The 20,000-nt window shown below is 43.0% G+C and overlaps 2 protein-coding genes across 4 annotated transcripts in view; both read left to right on the top strand.

Moving 5' to 3' along the window:
• The window catches only part of wu:fa25f02 (mucin-2), a 17,676-nt gene extending 16,680 nt beyond the window's left edge, over positions 1-996 (top strand). For both annotated transcript variants that reach the window (XM_063196974.1, XM_063196973.1), the window contains exon 4: positions 1-996. This exon is cut by the window's left edge. The gene's annotated coding sequence lies outside the window, so the exon portion shown is untranslated.
• A 5,724-nt stretch (positions 997-6,720) lies between these two features.
• The window catches only part of lrp5 (low density lipoprotein receptor-related protein 5), a 90,967-nt gene continuing 77,687 nt past the window's right edge, over positions 6,721-20,000 (top strand). For both annotated transcript variants that reach the window (XM_063196972.1, XM_063196971.1), the window contains exons 1-3: positions 6,721-6,915; positions 14,761-14,961; positions 17,088-17,307. In XM_063196972.1, the coding sequence (XP_063053042.1) occupies positions 6,834-6,915; positions 14,761-14,961; positions 17,088-17,307 (503 nt within the window). In that variant the 5' untranslated portion in view covers positions 6,721-6,833. The remainder of the gene's footprint in view (positions 6,916-14,760; positions 14,962-17,087; positions 17,308-20,000) is intronic.

Genomic DNA, 20,000 nt, shown 5'->3' with positions numbered 1-20,000 from the left:
AAACGGAAGTATTATTGTAATAATTTCAGCCTTCGGAGGTATTTAAACAGGACTGTGGGGGCCAACGTATGATGACTGACATGATGTATGATTTATTTTTTTACAATGCGCATTGTTTTTCTATGCAGAGGATGCTTCCACTTTCTACTCATGGCACATCGGACTAAAGCCTTAGTATTGATCTGATATATATTTTCTTGATTGAATGTCATTGGATGAGGTTTGAGTTGCGTCGTGCAATATGTAAAGATTTTGTTTTTGTTTTTTACGCATCAATTAAGGTCCAATTGTTTCTGTGTTTTTCATTTCACTGCAGATCATTTCATCTTGCACTATTTTTGTCTTTCTCTTTGTTGTCTAATTTTGGTTGTTGGTTTGTTTTTGTTTTTCCAAATGTGTTATTCAGCGGCCTATACTACTACAAAGCTGGTTCAGGAGTAAACCAGGTGAAGTTAAGAGGTAAATCATCTAATAGAAGAATGAGGACTCTTCTATTAGTTGATTTACCTCTTAACTTGACCTTATTTACTCCTGAACCAGCTTTGTAGTATAGGACACAGTTGACTACTCAAGGAAAACCTAGATAATGGATGCCTTTTGACTCATTGGCCATTGCCATGGTCATTGCCATGTTATTGTTTTTTTCCTGTTTGTTTGTTGTTTACCATTCCACTCCTTAAAGGATTCAAGATTGGATGCCAAAATATAACTCACTGTGGAGCCGAAGCACATTGTCATTAAGCTAAGGGAATCGCGTAGCCATTATGAACCACATTTCTTAGAACGCCAGAGAGTTGAAAAACGTTTGCTTTTCCCAGATAAAACTTCTGGTTGTTTTTTTGGGGAAACCTTTATGAGCGGGAGAGAGAGAGGGAGAACATACAGAGATACAGGTGTGGTAGCCTGTTATGTGCCAAGTCTTTCAAGTCTTAAACTAAATGCACTTCTGCATATGAAATGTACTTTACAAGTAAATAATAAAGACAAAAAATGGCAGATATTTCTTTTTATTTTTTTATTTATGGAGACAAATAAGTCTTCCAGATGTTTTCTTTGATTGCGATCCATGACTGTGAATAAGAAATTCAAAGGCTTATGGCATGAATCAGTCATTACCCCCCTACCCTATCCTACCCCCACCACCTCCCACCAACACCCCCTTCCCTTCCCTTTTGTAACCAACCAATAAGCTGCAATATACCACGTTTCCTGCGGACTCAAAGTGTTTTATTAGAGAGGCGTATCAATCAGGCTTTTGGTGTAAACAAGACAGTATACATAAACAAGCCTGCATCTGTAGGGCCGTAATTGCTCCCTCGCCTGGCAGCGGGGCAGCGGGTGATGCACATGTAGTGTCTGCTTTTTAAGGGGGGGAGAGAGAGGAGGTTGGAGGTCTGCTAACGTAATTGGCACAGTGGAAAATAATGAGGGAGGCCTTGGGGTGGGGGTGATCCAAACACCTTTACAACACACACACATGCACACACACACACACACAACAGGGGAGGGTTTTTTTTGTTTGTTTTCAGGAAAAACAAAAGAGAGATGGAGCAACATGGCTTCCATTAGGGGTGGAATGCTAGGAAACGGTTTAAAGGTTCATTTCAATGTGTGTGTTTTCTTTGAAAATATACTATTTTACAACACCTCATGTTTTTTTAACACCGAAAGACTTTACATTTTACATTGCATTATATGTGCCAATATTTTTCGTGTTGAAATTGAATTTAAATTGTATTTTTTCTTTTATAGGATTGCTGCCATAGTCACCACTTTTTGTATTTTAATCAAGGGGTTGCTTAATGGGATCCTGAGTTTCTTCCTACCAACTACTACAAACTTACCCAATTCACCTTACCCAAAAAGGAGTTGGCTAATGATTTTTCTTTCTATTTTTTTCTCAATAGTATTATTTCCATTTGCTTTAGGATTGTCATTCTCAATGCTTGATTTTTGCAGCCTTGATGCATATTTCAACTTCTCTGGCCAGAGGGCCCGTGCATCAAAATGGTGGATGTGTTTGCCAAAAAGGGTATTTTTTATTTTCCAGGACATGCAACCTGGCTATCAATGTTATGAAGTGCTGGAGAGAAGTTTAGTAGCAGAAGGTTTAAGCAATAAGCGGGGTAAGCTGGTGGACATGGTGCCTGCTTTCAGCCTTGTTTGGATAGGGTGAGCCCCAGATGGACTGTATTACTGTCTGAGAAGGCTTACTCCTCACACTGAGGTCCAAGAATTTATTATCAAAAGCAATAACCAAAAGGGTTCAGCAAAATGATGGATTTTTTGGTTGTATTATTTGTTGAGGTGAACTAGATCAAAGGAATGGCTGTAGGCTGTATCATGCAGGTGACTGTATAAAGGCAACTTTCATTACAGATTTTTTTTCACTCTGTTACTTTCTTTCTCTGTTGCGCAGGGAATGACTTCCTGCCTTTCTCCCTCACACGCACCCAAAGCAGGACATGTGCTTCTACTTTTCCACGTCGACTTGGGGCCAGTTGGACAACCTTAAACGCTCGACCCAAGGCAAGGAGTTTACCTCTTTGCCAGTATACTTTCCCAGCCTAATCCTCAGTGTCTCCAGCCTCCTGAAACACTGCTACATAAATTTCCCCTCCTTATTCTACATATTTCCTTTCATGTGATTTCATAAAATAAATGGGGGGTTAAAAACAATGATTCAAAACTAGCATATTCAAAGTGCATTTTATGAGTCATAGAATATTGACGTTGTTGCGCTAAATTCTGAAAGTTTTTCATTTCTTGCACGCTGAAACTTTATGGATCCGCAATGTTTCGATGTTTTAATTCTATAGGCAGAGTCTGAGCATAATGGGCAGTCAAGCAATATAAAATGTACATGGCCTAATACAGGTTTGGTTTACAGCATGGATGCAAAAACACTGGTTATAGTTTACTATCTGTAAAATGTGACAGTGAGGGCCAACGTCACACACTGATCATATTTTCCTACTTTTAAATGGGAATTATGTTCACAGTATGATAGCCCAGGGGTTCCCAACCTTTCCCAACTTGGGGCTCACTTTACATTTTTTTTATAAATGTTTGTGGTCCACCTCTTGCCCAATAGACTATACAGCTCAACTAAATAGTCAACAGCAACTCACACACAAATATTATTTAGATGTTTAGAAAATGCTTTCAAGGCCCACTTGGTATACCTTCAGGGCCCTGGCCCACAGTTTGAGAATCACTGTGAACCCAATATAGTTGATATGTTTTTTGCCATCCAGTATCTCATACTTTTAGTGCATATAATAGTATGCATTTATTATGTTTATCATATATTCATTATATATTTATTATACACACATGCACTAACCCGTTTGGTGAATATATTTGATGCAAGCAGTGAGTGACTGGGAGACGTCAGAACTGCAGCATTCATCGGGCAATTGAATCAACCTGACTCACCAAACAGAGCAGGGTGATGGACAGGCTATTTACACAGCGTTAGTGTACTGGCCAGACTTCAAACAGCCTCCATCCATCCATCATAGTCATATGTGAAGCCCCAGCCAGATCCCCACAGGTGAGGATGACAGTGATGCACATCTGGGGTGTGAGGCGGGGAACGTAGCCTGTCAGGTAGAGACGTGAACGCATTGGGCACACTTGAAGAGATAGGTCAATCTTGTTGCCTCTTGGTTGCACTGCATTCTTCCTCTGAAATACTTTGCTGTTCACTTAAAAAAACATTAGGATGGCATTACTGACATGACATGGTGTAGTGGTAACAAATTACAATCGCAAAGTCCATCCTCCCACCATGGCTGTAACAAGCCTTAGATATGACTCGTGTATCATAGGGTTAAACAGAAACTGTACTTTGAAAGACATTTGACAGGGGTTTTGTCTTTTCACGTTAGGATGACTGAAATTCTGCCAATCAAAAGAATCACTGGACACCAGTGTCCTTCTGTGTCCTTCAGTATCCTTCTGAATCCGTATGGGGATATTAGGTCTCCCAAATCAGTATATGAGAGCCCCCATCAGGTGGCTTGGCATCATATCTATCATACTATCTGGTCAAATGTTTTGTCCTTTGCAGGCCTTATATGACCTGTTTTGCGTTGCGCAGCATTCACAGCACATCCATATAAGCACTTAGCCAGACACATGGTTGCAGCAAGTGAGCCTAGCGCACGCGAGTGCACACACACACACACACACACACACACACACACACACACACACACACACACACACACACACACACACACACACACACACACACACACACACACACACACACCACGGACACACACACACACACCACGGACACCAAAATCTCTCTATTTATTTGGTGAACTGACGGACATGCCAAGGGCCTGGATAACAGCACAGATTAGCACAAGGAGCAAGAGAGAAAAGCAGGGATAGAAATATGTTTTTAGTGGTCGGGCAGTAATTAGAATTGGTGTGTGTGAGAGAGAGTATGGGGGAGACAAAGACAAAGATACTTTGTTATTTTTGAAGGTTGTGTGTGCATGTGTGTGTGTGTGACAGAAAGAGAGAGAGAGATGAGACTAACAGATGCAGACATTTTGATGAATGATCTCCAATTTAAATTTATATACTGGTATTGGCAGCTCATACCAGATGCTCAATTAAATGTTAGCACATTTGTCCAGTTTCCCCCAAGGATGAATTTTGTGCAACCAACAAACAGTATAGACATACAAAGATATTTGTGAACCCATTCTCTAAAACAGAAATCTCTTCAGTGCTATTGAATTTACACTAAATGGTTTGCAAGCATGGCTTTTGTGCCTTTATATTATTTGATAGGACAGTGGCGAACAGACAGGAAATAGCTGGGAGAGAGAGATGGGGAAGGATCAGGAAATGACCTGAGCCAGGAATCAAACTCGGTCGCTGCATAGCAGTCCAGTGCCCTGCCGTGGCTCTAACGGCTGGGCACTGGACTGCTATGTTACATAGAGTGTCGACGATAAAGTACACTTTGGCAATAAAGTACACTTGAGTTGATTTGACTACTTTGTGAGCACAGCAATATGGCTGCTCTGCCAGTCTCTAATTGGCTCCCATTACATTGGACCAGTGTTTCTCAACTGGGGTGCCGCAGGCCCCCCTCAGGGGTGCCGCGGGAACGTGGCTGATAAATGAAGTATGTAATATAATACATATTTGTCTAAATTAATAAATTAATTAATACATTATAAATAAATAAATAAATAATAGATTAATGTTTAGTCAGTGGAATCTTTCATCTGCCATTTATGCACAAAAAAGTAAATTTAGGTCGTCCCAGTAAGCTGCAACTTCAAACGTAGGTTGTGTGACGTCTCCAAATGTGTTACTGTTCTAAACTTGTGTGGTATTGAATGTGATGAAATGTTACGGCTTGTTGGTTTGGGGCGCCTTGAAATTTTTCATGAATTGAAAGGGTGTCTCGCCTAAAAAAATGGTTGAGAAACACTGCATTGGTATTGAGAGGGGGACCCTTTCAGATGATTTTGCCCTGGGCCCGGTCAGGCCTGTCAGTGGCCCTGGTGATGAGCATCCTGGGTGCACTCTGACCGTCATGCCAACGTTTTAACACCACAGAAAGCTGAGGTTCAACACGCGGCTCTTCAACTCTACTCCCCTTTGTTACAAGTGGTATCAGAAGGGGGGTGGCTAACCATTAGGCCATCAGAGTTGCACCCAGCATACCAGGAACGCTAGGATAGATAGACAAACCCTAGTGTGAGAGACCCCAGCATGGATTGTTGGGCATCCTGGATGGGAGAAGTAAGATGAAAGTCCAACTGGGAAACTCCACTCCAATTCCCACAGCACTCCACAGCACACAAGTGAGCACTGCACACTGCACACAACGAAATTGTATTTATGCCTCACCTGTGCAAGAGGGCAGCCCCCAATGGCACCCAAAAGGGAGCAGTACGGCAGGTTCTGTGAAAATTCTCACATCAAAGCCAACATGCCTGGCTCTTTGATGTAGTGGTCAGAGGCCCAGTTTGGCACACCAGTGATGGGTAAGCGGTTAGGGTGTCAAGCTTGTAGCCCAAAGGTTACTGGCTTGATTCCCAATCTGCCTCCATGACCGAGGTGATACCCTGAGTAGCCTAGGCTACCGTCGCGTCAGTGTAATTTTTTATCACTCAAAAAAGAACCTAGAGTGGCCCATCATAATTTTCTGTTTTGTTTTCTACTAACTACACATGCCTAGGCTACTACACATGTAGGTCCTGGCTTTCAGTCATTTAAAAAACAAAAAAAAACAACACAAAAAACACGTTACACAACATTAGGCTATATTACTGTTTTATTTTATGCTAATGATTTTTCTTCCCGGTGCACATCAGTATAATGTTTAGTAATGCTGGACTGCACTGCATATTACTCAAGGGTGGCTGTCACTCTGCCCAAGACAGCCTGACACATAACACACAGGTGCAGTAGCCTACTGATGGCTCGCTGAGAGCTGGAGCACCGCCCAATACAGGAAAGTTACATTATCACTATGTTAAAGTTAACTTTATTTATGGATAGGCCTATCTAAGGGAATTTGGAATAAACCGTAGTAGGGTATATCGACGATAACGACCCAATAATTTAAAAGATCTTAAGTATGGCACATTAGGAATATGAACGGTGAAGGCAAAAGGTGAAGTGCTGGTCCATGCAAACCTATGTGGTGACGTCAGCCAGTTTCCGCTGTCATTCCCCTCTGTGCCTCTTCGCTATCAGAATAGCTGCGTGAACAAAAGTGTGGATTGAGTCTCCGGTTCGGATTTAAACTTTACTTTTGGCCGAATAACTCGAAGAATGGAGTTGGGCTTATGGAATTAAAGCCGGGGGTGCTTGCAATGGAGGTTTTGCTATTGAAATTACTGCTTTACAGTAGCCTGATCGCGGTCCATGGTAAGTGAAATAGTTTTTTGTTCAGATTATGGTCGAAGTTACAAGTCTCCACTTAAACGCGAGTTCACAAAATGTTCAAAGAAGCACTATCGAGCAACGCAGAGAGTTGTTTATATAATGTAGACGTGTTGCAAGTATTTTTTTTAAATATACGCTGCTGCCGTGATTTGTACGAGTCCTTAGTTTCGGATAAGTTTTCCCTCTTGGAAGAGTAGCCTACATGTGTTATGTCCCTTTTCTTCAAGTAGCCTGTGTGTATCTATTGGGACCCTACTGTTTGCCGCGGGAGTTCACTTGTTCCGATATGCTACTATTACGTATTTATAACCATACAGGATTTTTTGTTTCGTTGTTTTTCTTTCTGAGAAACATTCACCCCGCAACAAGATACTTTTGTAATGCAGGCTAAGTTAAAGCAAGTTGTAAGTATCCATTCGGAATGTCTTCAGCAGGCCTTCGTGCACTGGAGTTCGGATTGAGTGTCGCGTGTCAGGAAAGCTCCCTTTTAAAATGTGTTCTTTCTTAATCGGTACGATAAGGGCAATGCTTAGTGTGATATATCTAATTACAATGAAGAAGATGGTTTATGGTCCCGATTATATATTAAACAAAAGGGGTAAACATTCCACGAGCCCGAATCAAAATAAATAGTGCTAGCGAAAACCCGACAGCCTGCGATTGCATAGCGTCTTGAAAAGTTATTGCCTGAAGTATCGACTAGATTTTCTGTAGCTGGCAGCTGGATAGCAGGATATTGCGATGTTTTCTCATTGAAATACGGTTCTGAATTACAGAGACTACTTGTATCACAAACAAATGCATGATACTGCTGGTGATAGCCTAATATAGTACAGAAAACAAAGTTGTTCCATGGCATAGCCTATCTGAAAAGAGAACATGCCCACTTGTAAGTTTAGTGGCCCTAGGCTATTTTATTTTGTCTGTTCAAAAAGATTGGCTTCATGCATTTCACGGATTAGTGCAGTTCTTCATTTGTGGGTAAACTAAAGACCAGTGTAGTTTAGAAATCATAAGCTAGGCTAGATTTACTGCCTGGTTTTACATTTACTGGGTGGTGGGTGGGATTCAAAGTTCACCGCTTCCAGAGTACTAGGTGCAGCGAGCATTATCCAATTCATGGGGTGGTTTTAACGCAAGTGAACGTAGTTGTGTTTAATTGGTAAGATTATGGTGAAAATGTGGACGAGAAGCGGACTTTGAGGTTGAGGGCTGCATTGCATTTATACTCCATAGTGGTGCACATTTATGTAGAGCGGAACACCAAGTTTGCAAGCATGGCACTGTCACTTTTGGACAGAAACTTTCCCATCTTCACAAAGGAATTTTTCGACCTGGTGATGGAATGGAGGGCACACTTCACACCATGACTGAGACAGTGTTGACGCTGTGCTACATTCTGTCTTCAAAGTGTAGAACTGCATTTCACTCCTAGATGTCTCAAGGCCAGCAGACAGCAATATATCAAGCTTTCTTAAAATAGTAATACCTTCTAGGCTAAATAGTAATGTGTAGTATAAAATAGTAATAGCAATAGTGTTAATGAGAAGAATTTACTGATTGAACAGATTGCTCCATCGAAAGCCATGCCGTAGTACTTTGGTTTATCACACTTTCCCCACTTTATTTGCACAATATCCCTTGTGAACTTTAATTCAAATACTCTGACTGCAATCATCTTGGTGTGTTTCGTAGGTTTGGCTGTAAATTGTCAAAATCAGAATATCATCAGTGTTTATCTAGAACACTTCATGATGAAGCACAAACAGCTTGTTTGTGCATATTTATATTTGTATCTCTTTACAGAGATAGCAAATATAATTTCAGTATAAATGTAGTTTTTTTCTTTTCTGCAAGCTGCTCTGGAATATGCATATCCAAGCTTTTCTTCTTCCACCTTTGGAATCCTCATTCACACTTCAGTGCCCAAGCTGTTTAGCAGACGCCTCGCATTCACAGAAAAGAAAACTCCCCCAGTCAGACTCAGAATGACACAGGCATCCATCGGTCACAAAAGGGGAGAAAGAGGTGGACAAAGACCGAGTGAAAGAGGCAGAACTAGACATTTTGAGGTAGTGAGTGAGTGTTTATGGGACCTTTTGCCTGTCAGTCTGGACATTTATCATATTGGCAAGGCAACCCCCCTCCCCTCCTCCTCTCACACAATCTCTCTCTCTCTCTCTCTCTCTCTCTCTCTCTCTCTCTCTCTCTCTCTCTCTCTCTCTCTCTCTCTCTCTGTCTCTCTCTCTCTCTCTCAAACGCATATTACCTTTTCTTTAACATTACCTTTTCTTTATCACATTACCTTACCCATTCTGTCACTCTCGCTCTCTCCCTCACACACACATACAAATAAACATACATAAACATGCACATGCACCGAGAGACACTCTCCCCTCCCCTCCCCTCCCCTCCTGTCTCTCAGCCGAGCCCCTGCCTCCCTTCTCCCTGACTGAGCTCCCCGAGGAGGGGTTGTTAATCCCGGTGACAAGCTCAGACTCCTCAGCTGTTCTTTTGTGCCGCTCCGCTCGGCTCGCTCCAGCTCGCTGCAGCTCGCTCTACTCGCTTGCTCTACTCTACTCGCCACAAAGGCCAGAGCGGGGAGGATCCAGGTGCTCCACAACTCTCCTTTCAGCGCAGGGCAGGGGCCTGAAAAACCATCTCTGCTCTGGTGTTTGGCAAGAGCTGAAAAGTCAGTCACATGAATTTAGCTTAGCACAACGGTGAAGGAAAGCAGACCACTCCTTCTCTAAAGCACAGGTCAAAGGTCACTGGACTGGACTGGACTGGAGTGGGTTTTTTTTCTTGTTGTGTGCTAAAATGACAGGAACTTGATGAGCCTTGAAATCTTTATATTTTTTAGGGAGGAATAGAATGGTTAAACACTCAGACTTTACTTGTATTTTTTGTGATGTCTCTCTGGGTGTTGTGGGTTTGGGGTGTTTGCGGTTCGGTGTGCACAATGCATTGTTTTTGTTTACCCAGACGTTGCGATTTCACAGCCCAAATGCTAGAAGGTATAATACAAGGCAAGCCATAATAAAGTTGCTTGTTTGAAAGGTTGTCTAAGTATACATTCAACTAAAGATGTTGTGTGTGTGTGTGTGGGCACTACTTTTGTGCATCGTAGTAGAAAACAGGAATGAAATTGGATAATGGGATAAATAGCTAAACACAAGTTCTGTTTTTCATGGAGACGTTCCTGTTTGGGTTTGGTAGCTAGGGTATGGTGCAGCCAGGTGACCTTAAAACACTCACAGTAAAAGTGTCTCTTTTATGGCAGCGGTGGGTGATCAAGGTGAGGCTAGATAGGTCTTTATGTGGGGCTTTGGTGTGGTATGCAAGGCTTCTTTCAAGGTCCCTTTGAGGCTCCTTTTGCCACCAGCCTGCTGTATGTGTACTGTACAGTCACTTGAGGCTCTTTTTTTTTTTTTAGCAGAAAAACCCTTTGGAGTTAGTTTGGGACGTCAAACCTTCTCATCTCGACGAAGTTGCTCAAATAGAACCCTAAAATTAGATGGATCAAGTGGTAAAATTATGAATATGACAACAGGCAATCCACATCAATTGATACAATTTGTACCATTTGCCACACTTAAAACAAACACTTTTAAAAATATATGAATTGTTCAGAGGTGATGTCTTCCCTAAGCACACAACCCTGCTTGGTGAGAATTGTAACTAAAACCTCCCTGGATTATACCAAACTCCTGTGGAACAAAAACACTGGGTCTGCCTGCCACATTCTGGGCAGTGGGTTGGCCAGGCCATACTACGTGCTAGTCATGGGTTCTTCCCTGTCATACAAAGTGTTGTTTATTATTACACCGCCTCCTACGGTAATGGATTGTTTTTAATTTGATTTTCACATGTTGTGTTTTGGGAGCTTGAAGCCCTGAGTGGTGGTGGCACAATTGAATGGGAATGACACCCCCATAGAGGCCAGTGGCTTCAGCCAGGGCCAGACCAGAGCCAGAGCCAGGGGCCGTGTCAGGAAGGCAGTCGCGCTTGTTTGGAAGCAAGCTGCTGTTGCCGCTCTGAAAGAGAGATTGTGCCTCTCTGTCAGCCAGATAGAGAGAGGGAGAGAGAGACATGGGGGGGGGGGGGGGGGGGGAGGGGGGCGGGGGGGGGGGGGGGGGGGGGTGGGGGGGGGGGGGGGGGGGGGGGGGAGGAGGGGGGGGGGGGGGGGGGGGGGAAGAATGAGAGAGAGAGATAGATGAAGAGAGAGAGAGAGAGAGAGATGGAGAGAGACAGTCCAGCATACAAATTCCTTTGGGAAGAGAAAGAGATCTAGAGGGAGACAGAGTGAGTGAGTGAGGTAGAGAGAGGAGTGAGAGAGAGACAGATAGTTTGAGAGTAACTAAGAGAAATTGGAGAGAGAGAGAGAGAGAGAGAGCATTGTGTGATCTCATAAAGAGTTGCAGCTGTTGAGATGGGGGTTCATCTTTTTAATCCTGCGGGTCGGGCATCCTCTGGAGGGAGAGGTGTTAGAATCTCCCCCCCTAAGTCACCCCCAGTGGCCCCTGCCACACAGGCACCAGCCGGGAGCCACTAGGGCAGCATCTCACCACAGCCTGCCTCTCTGAGCCCTGCAGTGTCCTAACTGTCTATGTGCTGTCTGGAAAAATGCTCAATTGCTTGTTGCATTAACAGTTTAAAATAGATAATGAGCATTGTGGTGTGTGTCCGCTTGTCATCCCCCTGAGCCTGTCTCTCTGCACTTGGCTATATTATTTTGTGCTGTGCCTCTATGCTGTTTCTGAAGCAGTATACCAAAATGCCCAATTCTTTGTCAAATTATTTATCCAGATATAATCAAGTGGACTGGTGTGAATCAGAACTTAAGGCAATCTTTGTTCTTCACCTTGACAGAGGATACACGTACATCATTTTTGCATGATCATAACTGAATGTGCGTGCATGCGATATCCTCTTGGAGTTCAAGGAGTTGATTGTTTCCTGACCTTTCTGTGTGGCATTGGGTGTTTGGTTACATAGTCTGTCTGGCTCAAGGTTCAAATTGTCTGTACTATCCCAGAGAGTCATTTGTTCAGCAGCCCACAGACAGTACATTCGATTAAGTAAACACAATCAAGCCTCGCCAGACAGTTGAGTGACATTAGTGACATTAAGGTCATACCTTTCCCCTCAGTTTATCCCATTCAATGCGTAGCCTCTTACTGCAGATGGGGTCGCCGGCAGGCCTATTCACTATGTGCTGAAAATACTGAACTGCACTATAACAACATTGCTATGACAGTACCGAGATCCTAAGTAACTGTAAGGTTATAACACAGGCTCTGTGCTAAGATGTTAAAAGCTGAACATGGGATCTGTGTCTCTTTCGCACTATATGTTTCAGTGTTGTCCTGTGCAAGGAATGTTGGGAAGCCATTTTTTGTGTTGTTGTCTCATGTGTCTACCAAGCACATCACTGAAATATCTCTGAAAGCAGGTTTAAGACCATTCATTTGCCATTGCCAACAAAGAGCTAGTCTAGGTCTATGGCTTTATGGAGTTAAAAAATGGCAAAGCTCAGAACACAATTTACATTTTCGGTAAAAATAGAACAGCATTAAATATAGTACAGGTACATAAACATTGTGGAAGAAGCGTATGTGCTGAAAATAAACACTAAAACATTGCTAAGAAGGACATAAAAGTTACTTGGCAGTGTGACCAGCCTATGTACAGTATGTGTAATAAGCATGTAGTGATAATGTATGAATACTGCTCATATGCTGCTCAGCTAAGATGTTGTTGTTGGCCAGTTGGACTTTTCTGTGACAGAGACATTTGCATTTGCATGACTGATGCATTACAGTAGTTTGCGCCATACTCCTCCTGCCAGCCTCGCTGGCCCGGTGTATTTTCCAGAGAAATTAACTCACTGAACGTTTGTTTGAAAGACGTTGAGCAGAACAGGAAAATGAGAGAGTGCACTGCGGAATATCAGGAGCACGGCTCTTGTGCCATCTTCTCTGTGGCACCGGTGGCACCTTGCCTAGACAGCACAGGAACAGGACAGGCCGTGGTGACGTGAAGTCATCCCACCTCTGACCGTCGTCTAGCAGCTGTGGTTAAAAAGCCGCGACTAGATGGTGACATGGTGCTTAGCAAACGGGCATGCTGGTAAACCACAAGCACAGGAACCCCAACCCACAGCCCTTACTTCGCTCACAGTCATTGTCAGAATCAGTTCCTGTATCCCTCTGCATAGTGTGTACTGTGTGTGTGTGTGGGTGTGTGTGTGCGCGGGTGCGTGTGTGCGTGTGTGCATGGCTGAGTGTGCCCATGTGTGTGCGGACTTACCTGTCGTCACCCCTCGGTTGCTGACGCATAGCTCGAGCTTTTCAGCACAGTTATTTTCAGCAGTGTAAGCAGAGGCGGATGGACATCTCGATTCACGGGTTCAAAGAGTCAAAAAAGTGCCACACATTACATTAGGGCATTACATTACTTTACATTACATTGCATTTGGCAGACTCTTTATCACCAAAGCGACTTACAAACAAGGACATAATCATTACCAACATCACTAGATACAAGTCTCCAGGTAAATATACAGAACAACAAGTGAAGAGTTCAGGTGCAAAACCCCCTAAGTACCTTTTCAGAAAATAATCTTAATTCATTTTTATTTAATACAAAGCTATCAAAATTGCATATTTTTTTATTTTATTTATGTAATATAACTATTTATATGTATTATCAAGTACACGAATGTAAACCAAACCAACAACGGGGTTCTCTAAAAATATAGAAGTGCCATTCTTCAGAAATGGAGTTAGGGGGTTTTGCATCTGAACTCTTCAAGTGCAGATGCAAAGAAGGGTTTTTTGTAAAGTAGAGTACACACACACATTTCATTACACACACTTCACCATTCAGCCAAATTCATTTGAACCCGCTGAACCAAATTAGCACAATCGAAAAATCAACAATCGACAAATTAGTACGATCATTTCAGAGTCGTCATTCAGTTCATTTAGATGCCTTGAAAGAACAATTTGGGTCTTGTATGATAATTTCCTCCCAAAAAGCCCCCAAAAACGATAAGTTTGAGGATTTGGTACGATAATTCAGCATTTTCCATCTGGCAACAGTGCAACCCATCAACCTAGGTAGATGAGATAATGAATGAGTGAGTTGTAGCACAAAGACAAAAAGCAAAAGGAAATATGTCATGGAAGGACTTTTACTTTCTCGAGCAGGTTTGTCCACCTCTTGCATGGGTTGTGTAAGGCCGCTCATGAGCTCATGCTCATTCAAGACAAGATAAATGATGATTTGCCTCCAACTTTATGAGCTAATCTGGAAGAACAAGCCATGCTCTCAACTGCACGGGAACAATGTGTTTATCTAACCTCAGTGATGTCAATATTGGTCTTAGAAAGTAAAACCCTGCCAGGTGGCGTACCTAATAATCTGGTGATTTCACTAATTAGCAGTTCTGATGAATTGTGCGATTGGTCATTAGAATCATCTGGTTCATAAAGTGGTTTGTCTAAATGTCGCGCAAGCAGATGTCTGGATTTTTTACATACATAAATAAATACATTAAATTAAATGTGAGTGACATCTGTTTATTCCATAAAAGTCATTTGTTTATAATGCTATGCAAGAAGTTTGAAAATTGTAATACAGAAGTGTAAGCTTTGAAGCTCCCAGCTGTTTATTTTCCTTTCGGTCGGGAAGGTTGAATGGCTGTCTTGTTTTGTCTAGAACTAGTTCTTTTGGCTACAACACAGAGCACGTGTCCGTAAGGACCAGTATCGGTTTATTGTTCATCTTCTTTTTCTTCCTCTCTTGTCCTTGTCCTGTCAGGTTCTCCTCTGCTGCTCTTTGCCAACCGTCGAGATGTGCGCCTGGTGGACGCAGAAGCCGTTCGGGCAGAGTCTTCGGTCGTCGTTAGCGACCTGGAGGACGCGGCCGCCGTGGACTTCCTGTACTCCGAGGGCCTGATCTTCTGGACAGACGTCAGTGAGGAGGCCATCAAGCAGACCTTCTACAACCAGTCCAGCAACTGTAAGGCCTCACACCAGGCTTTGCTTCGGCCTCTATTAGCTTTTTATCAATTAAGTCTCATTTCACGGATGTTGATTTTCCTGATTCAAAGGCATTGACTCGAAGGTGTCTGATGCTCTGTGAAAAAGGCTTATTTCTCTCAAGTTCTATCTGTATATTGTTGTGGTGATGAACATATATCCAAAGCTACAATCAGTCTAGGAGCCCCATGCTATGGCTTTGGCCTCAACTTGAAGAACACTTTAAAGGGGTATGCCACTATTTTGGGGCTTAATACAGTCAAAATCGTTGGCCAGGGTTTATAAAGGTGGTAAAGTGTCTTATTTTTCATGTAAGCTGTTGTCTTGCTTTAAAACAAGTTAAAAGAGGGAGTATGTCGCTAAGCTAGTGAAAGTCAATGGATCCGTGTAGCATGTAGCATGCTACACGGATCCATTGACTTTCACTAGCTTAGCGACATGCTCCCTCTTTTAACTTGTCTTAAAGCAAGACAATGCTTAACATGAAAAATAAGACACTTTACCACCTTTATAAACTCCAGCCAACGATTTTAACTGTACTAAGCCACAAAATAGTAGCATACCCCTTTAACACATTTATGTTTTCCATAGATCAGGTTTCCTCAGTCTGTCATGGTGACAAATGGTTTTCCAAAGCTGCTACAATCAATCCAGCAACTCTGGCCTCATGCCGTGCTTTTGTCCATAATTTGAAGAACACTTATGATATGTTTTCCGTTTCTCAAGTTCCTCATTCTTTCTATCACAGTGATGAACGGTTTCCCAAATCTGCTACAGTCAGTCAAATAACTCTCAAGGCGTCATGCCATGGCTTTAGTCCCCCCGTCTGTATTTGGATGTACAGTAAATTTACTTTTATGCTTTCCATCACTCAAGTTCCTCAGTCAGTCATCATAGGGATGAGCAGTTTGTTGACAGAACCACAACAATGGTCACACTTTATAGCATATAGTTGTCAGTCATGTTTGACAGCCTGGATGACAGTGGATCAACATAGTGATGATTGCTTCCTGATTGCTATGCTAGTAATTCAATATATATACAGTATAATTTAACAGTATGATATACTAGTATATAATAGTCTGATACAGTAGTTTATGTAGCTCATAACAAATTTTGGATCTCCTGCACGAGATACTAGTATATAATAATCTGATACAGTAGTTTATGTATCTCATAACAAAATTTTGGATCTCCTGCAAACAAGCAGGTTTTGTTGCCTCTTCCCAGACACATCTCCGAGTTTGGAATCGGCTCTTGTGTCACTCAGTCTGCTTAAGACATTTGCAGTTAGGGGAGAGAGACATAAGAAGTTGACTGGTTTAAGATGCAATCAGCAAATCTGCTGAAAGGTTGTTTTTATTTGAGCTCAACAGCCCATCAAATGACTCTCCTCCCTCCCCCTTCTCCTCTGCTCCTCAAAGAGCCACATGCTGATTGGCTGGTATTGTTTATGTCTTAGTCCGAGCCAGAGACTGGAGCAGTAACACGAGAGCTTTTCCTCTGTGCATACAACCAGAACCGATTACATGGCGATCATTAGCCACTGGCTGAGTTTGACAAACACACTGACTCTACCTTTTATAAACACGCCATGATATAAAGCCACTCAGAGATGCCAGTTGGTATGAGAGGTTATAATTTATGTGGAACGATATAGGGGATGCCCCAATGCTAATACCTGTTTGTTGTACAAATATACTGAGCTTACATGTGTGTGGACCACAGTCTGATACGTATTTGCTCTTGAGAACCCTACGTCAATCTCAGTGTTTTGTTCCGTCCTGTCAGTTTTGGCTACCAGTCATGGCTGGTAGCAAGATATTAAAACCGTCTGTCATTTCAATTTTTGATGCCCCCCTCAGGCTTATTTAATTGATGATTATTATTTTTGTAGTAGCAGCAGACACGCAAATGTTATTATCCTTTTATCTCTGCTTTTGAATTTTAAATAGCCACAATCTGTTTCTGTTTTCAGCAATAATAAGCTTTGATTAATTGAATGCAGGTGAACTTTACTCGAAATCAATGGTTTGCTAACGCTAACGCTGGTGTAAGCTCTGCGGTAATGTCTGATGTACTGTATTTCTTCCCCGTGTCTCTCAGCGCTGAAAGAAACGGCTCTGGGCACGTGCACGAAAGTGGTGGTGTCTGGTCTGGAATCCCCCGACGGCCTGGCGTGCGATTGGCTGGGACGCAAGCTCTACTGGACGGACTCGGAGACCAACCGCATCGAGGTGGCCAACTTGGACGGCACGTCGCGGAAGGTGCTGTTCTGGCAAGACCTGGACCAGCCTCGGGCCATCGCCCTGGACCCGGCGCACGGGTAAGTCGGGACACATGCAACCCTGAATGTACTACAAAACCCCTCTGGGTCTTTTTCTGGTTCTTGTTTTTAGGGTGCTTTCAGGCCAACAACAGTTGGTAACACACAGCGAAACTCAGAGCTGAAAAACAGAGCTCTCGGTATGGTTTGTTTTTGTTGGTGTGAAAGCATCAATCCAACTATGGTGGTGCATATAGTCAACCCCTTTCTGGGCTTTTTTCTGGTTCTGGTTTCCTTTCAAACCAAGACCAGTTGGTGACACACCAATCTCGAAGCTTATTTCTGTTTTTCGGGCGCACTCACAGCACCAATCCGCAAAAAATGCTCTTAGCATGGTTTGTTTTCGTTGGTGTGAAAGCATCAATCGGACTGGGCCGGGGTGTGCTTAGTCAACCCCTCTGGGTTTTTCATTTTTTCGTCTGGTTCTGGTTTTAGTGTCTGGGTGGTCCCCACCCAGTGCTTGCTTCAACCAACCAACCAACCATCCGACTGACTGACTGAAGCGAGCAAGCATCCTCCTAAGTGCCCTACAGCAAGGCTGCTTGCTGCGCAGCGCCCACCACCGAAACCCACGTGTGGCCTCGTACTCCCGCTCCGCTGTGTATTTTTAGTCTCCTAAGCACATCCTTACGCGTGAGCACGGTGGAAAGGGGCTCACCGCTTGGGCCGCCCGTGTCTGTTTCCTGTTGTTTCCTGCAGTTTTTGCGAGGGTCGTCTGGGTGACCGAGCCCCTCTCTCTCTCTCTCCCCCGCTCGTCTCTCCTGAGGAGGGACAAGTGTTGGTAGAGTTGAATTCTGGGAGTTTGCTGCTTGTGTGTACTGTATATCCGCTCCGCTCATTGTTGGGATCGTTGTGTGTTTACACAAATGGGAACTCAAGGGACGAATTGGTCTCAATCTGTCAATGGTCTGAAAATAATGCTCGTAGGAACAGTTTAAGAGTCTGTTATTATTTGCGGTTGCATTGTTATAAATAGCAGGCATAAGGGACCATTTCAAACTTTCATCACAAGTGGATGGCATTGTTTGACAAATAAATTAGCATGATTGAATGGGGGAAACTTTAGATGAGATTAGAATGCAACATTTCCTCTAGGCTGATGCACTGTGTGAATATTCGAAGCACATTTTCTTGAACGGTGCTGCAATATAACATTTAACATAATATCAAGCAGGCATTTATCTATTTATTTTTTGTCTGGATATTTTTTTCCTGGATGAGTTGGTATCAAGTGTTTCTGCAGCTTAGCCGTGTGCCTGTCTCCTGTAGAATGAGTTACGCAGAGCTGGAAACTTCTTCATTAGTGATTTGTGCAATGGGATTTTCACACATGTTGGCCAACTTCCCATGCTGTGCTTCACATTACCTCTTGTTGTGTTGTTTCTAAGGCCATTTCCCATTATTTGCAGAGGCTGACACGCACAGGATCTTGGGTCAGTAGTTGCGGCCCTACCGTGGCTTAACGCTAGGGCACTCGTCTATTACTGTACGTGGCCAACCCGGGTTCGATTCCGGCCCGGGTTCTTTGTCGACCCTTCCCCATCTCTCTCTCCCAAAATGTTTCCTGTCTTTCTCTCAAACTGTCCTGTCACTAATGAGGTCTAAAATACAAAAAAGAGTAGGTAGTTTCAAGGAACATGAAGGGGAATTTCATCCTCTCTGACATTGAGCTGGTCTAAGACCTGCTGAGCAGTAAACCTGACCTGGCCAAGTTTCCATCCTTCATATCATGTCTCCTCTTCTTGTGTGTTGTCTTTAAGGCCACATTCAGTTTTTGCGAGGACTGGCATCCAGAGAAAGTAGTTACATGGACAATGCAGGGGAATAGCATCCTCCCCACACTGACTTGACTCAATCCAAAGTTTTTCCCCGCTCAAAAATTGGGCTGGTCTCCTGCTGTGCTACAGACACATGATGGTCACACAGTGGGTTTTTCAATGTTAATTCAATGTGCAGAGACAATTTTAACACCCATAGTGTTGAATTACCACTGAACAATTTACTGTACAGGTTCCTGCATTTCACATCCTTTCCTCACATTGTTTCTACCGTCATTTCCAGTATTTGCGTAGGCTGTCATGCATATGTTCTTGAGTAAGTGGTTACAAGGAAGATGATGAAGGGGAATTTCATCCTCTCTAGACTGACTGACTTTTTCCTCTGAAACGTTGAGCTGGTCTTAAGACCTGCTGCACTATAAACCTTTACAGTGCTTGTGAATGGTTCCAAGGTAGAGGTGAGTGGGGTGCAGGTGGTTTTGCAATCCCTTTTAAGTAGATCATTGGAAAGTAACAGGAGGCCCTCTTAAATTAGGTTTGCCTGCTTTTCTTGACACAGCCTTTGTTTTTTTGCCCAAATGCGGTAATACGTACAATACGTTATGCCTGCTGGGGTAATTGAAAAATGCTCTGTGTGCGTAGAAGAAACCTTTGCAGAATTAAGAAGTGAAAGTCAACAACAAAAATGCGTCTGGAGCTTCCCAATGGATCTCAAACGCCAGATTGCGCAGCCAAGTATCTGACAAGAATGTTTTTCTTGGAATTTTCCTAAGCATTTCCATTGACTGTACCAGGTATTGGAAGTCAAGTTGCCCTGTCTTTCATTATACGCTAGACATTATTTAAGGTTTTTTGCTGTAATCCTTTACTGATACCCCACTTTATATGGCCTCTTGGTCTGTTTTTTCCAGCATA

Source organism: Engraulis encrasicolus, chromosome 4 (assembly GCF_034702125.1).
Source record: "Engraulis encrasicolus isolate BLACKSEA-1 chromosome 4, IST_EnEncr_1.0, whole genome shotgun sequence".
In the NCBI taxonomy this organism is placed as follows: Eukaryota; Metazoa; Chordata; class Actinopteri; order Clupeiformes; family Engraulidae; genus Engraulis; species Engraulis encrasicolus.
Note: the sequence above shows the minus strand (reverse complement) of the source record. Positions and strands in the feature narration are given on the sequence as shown.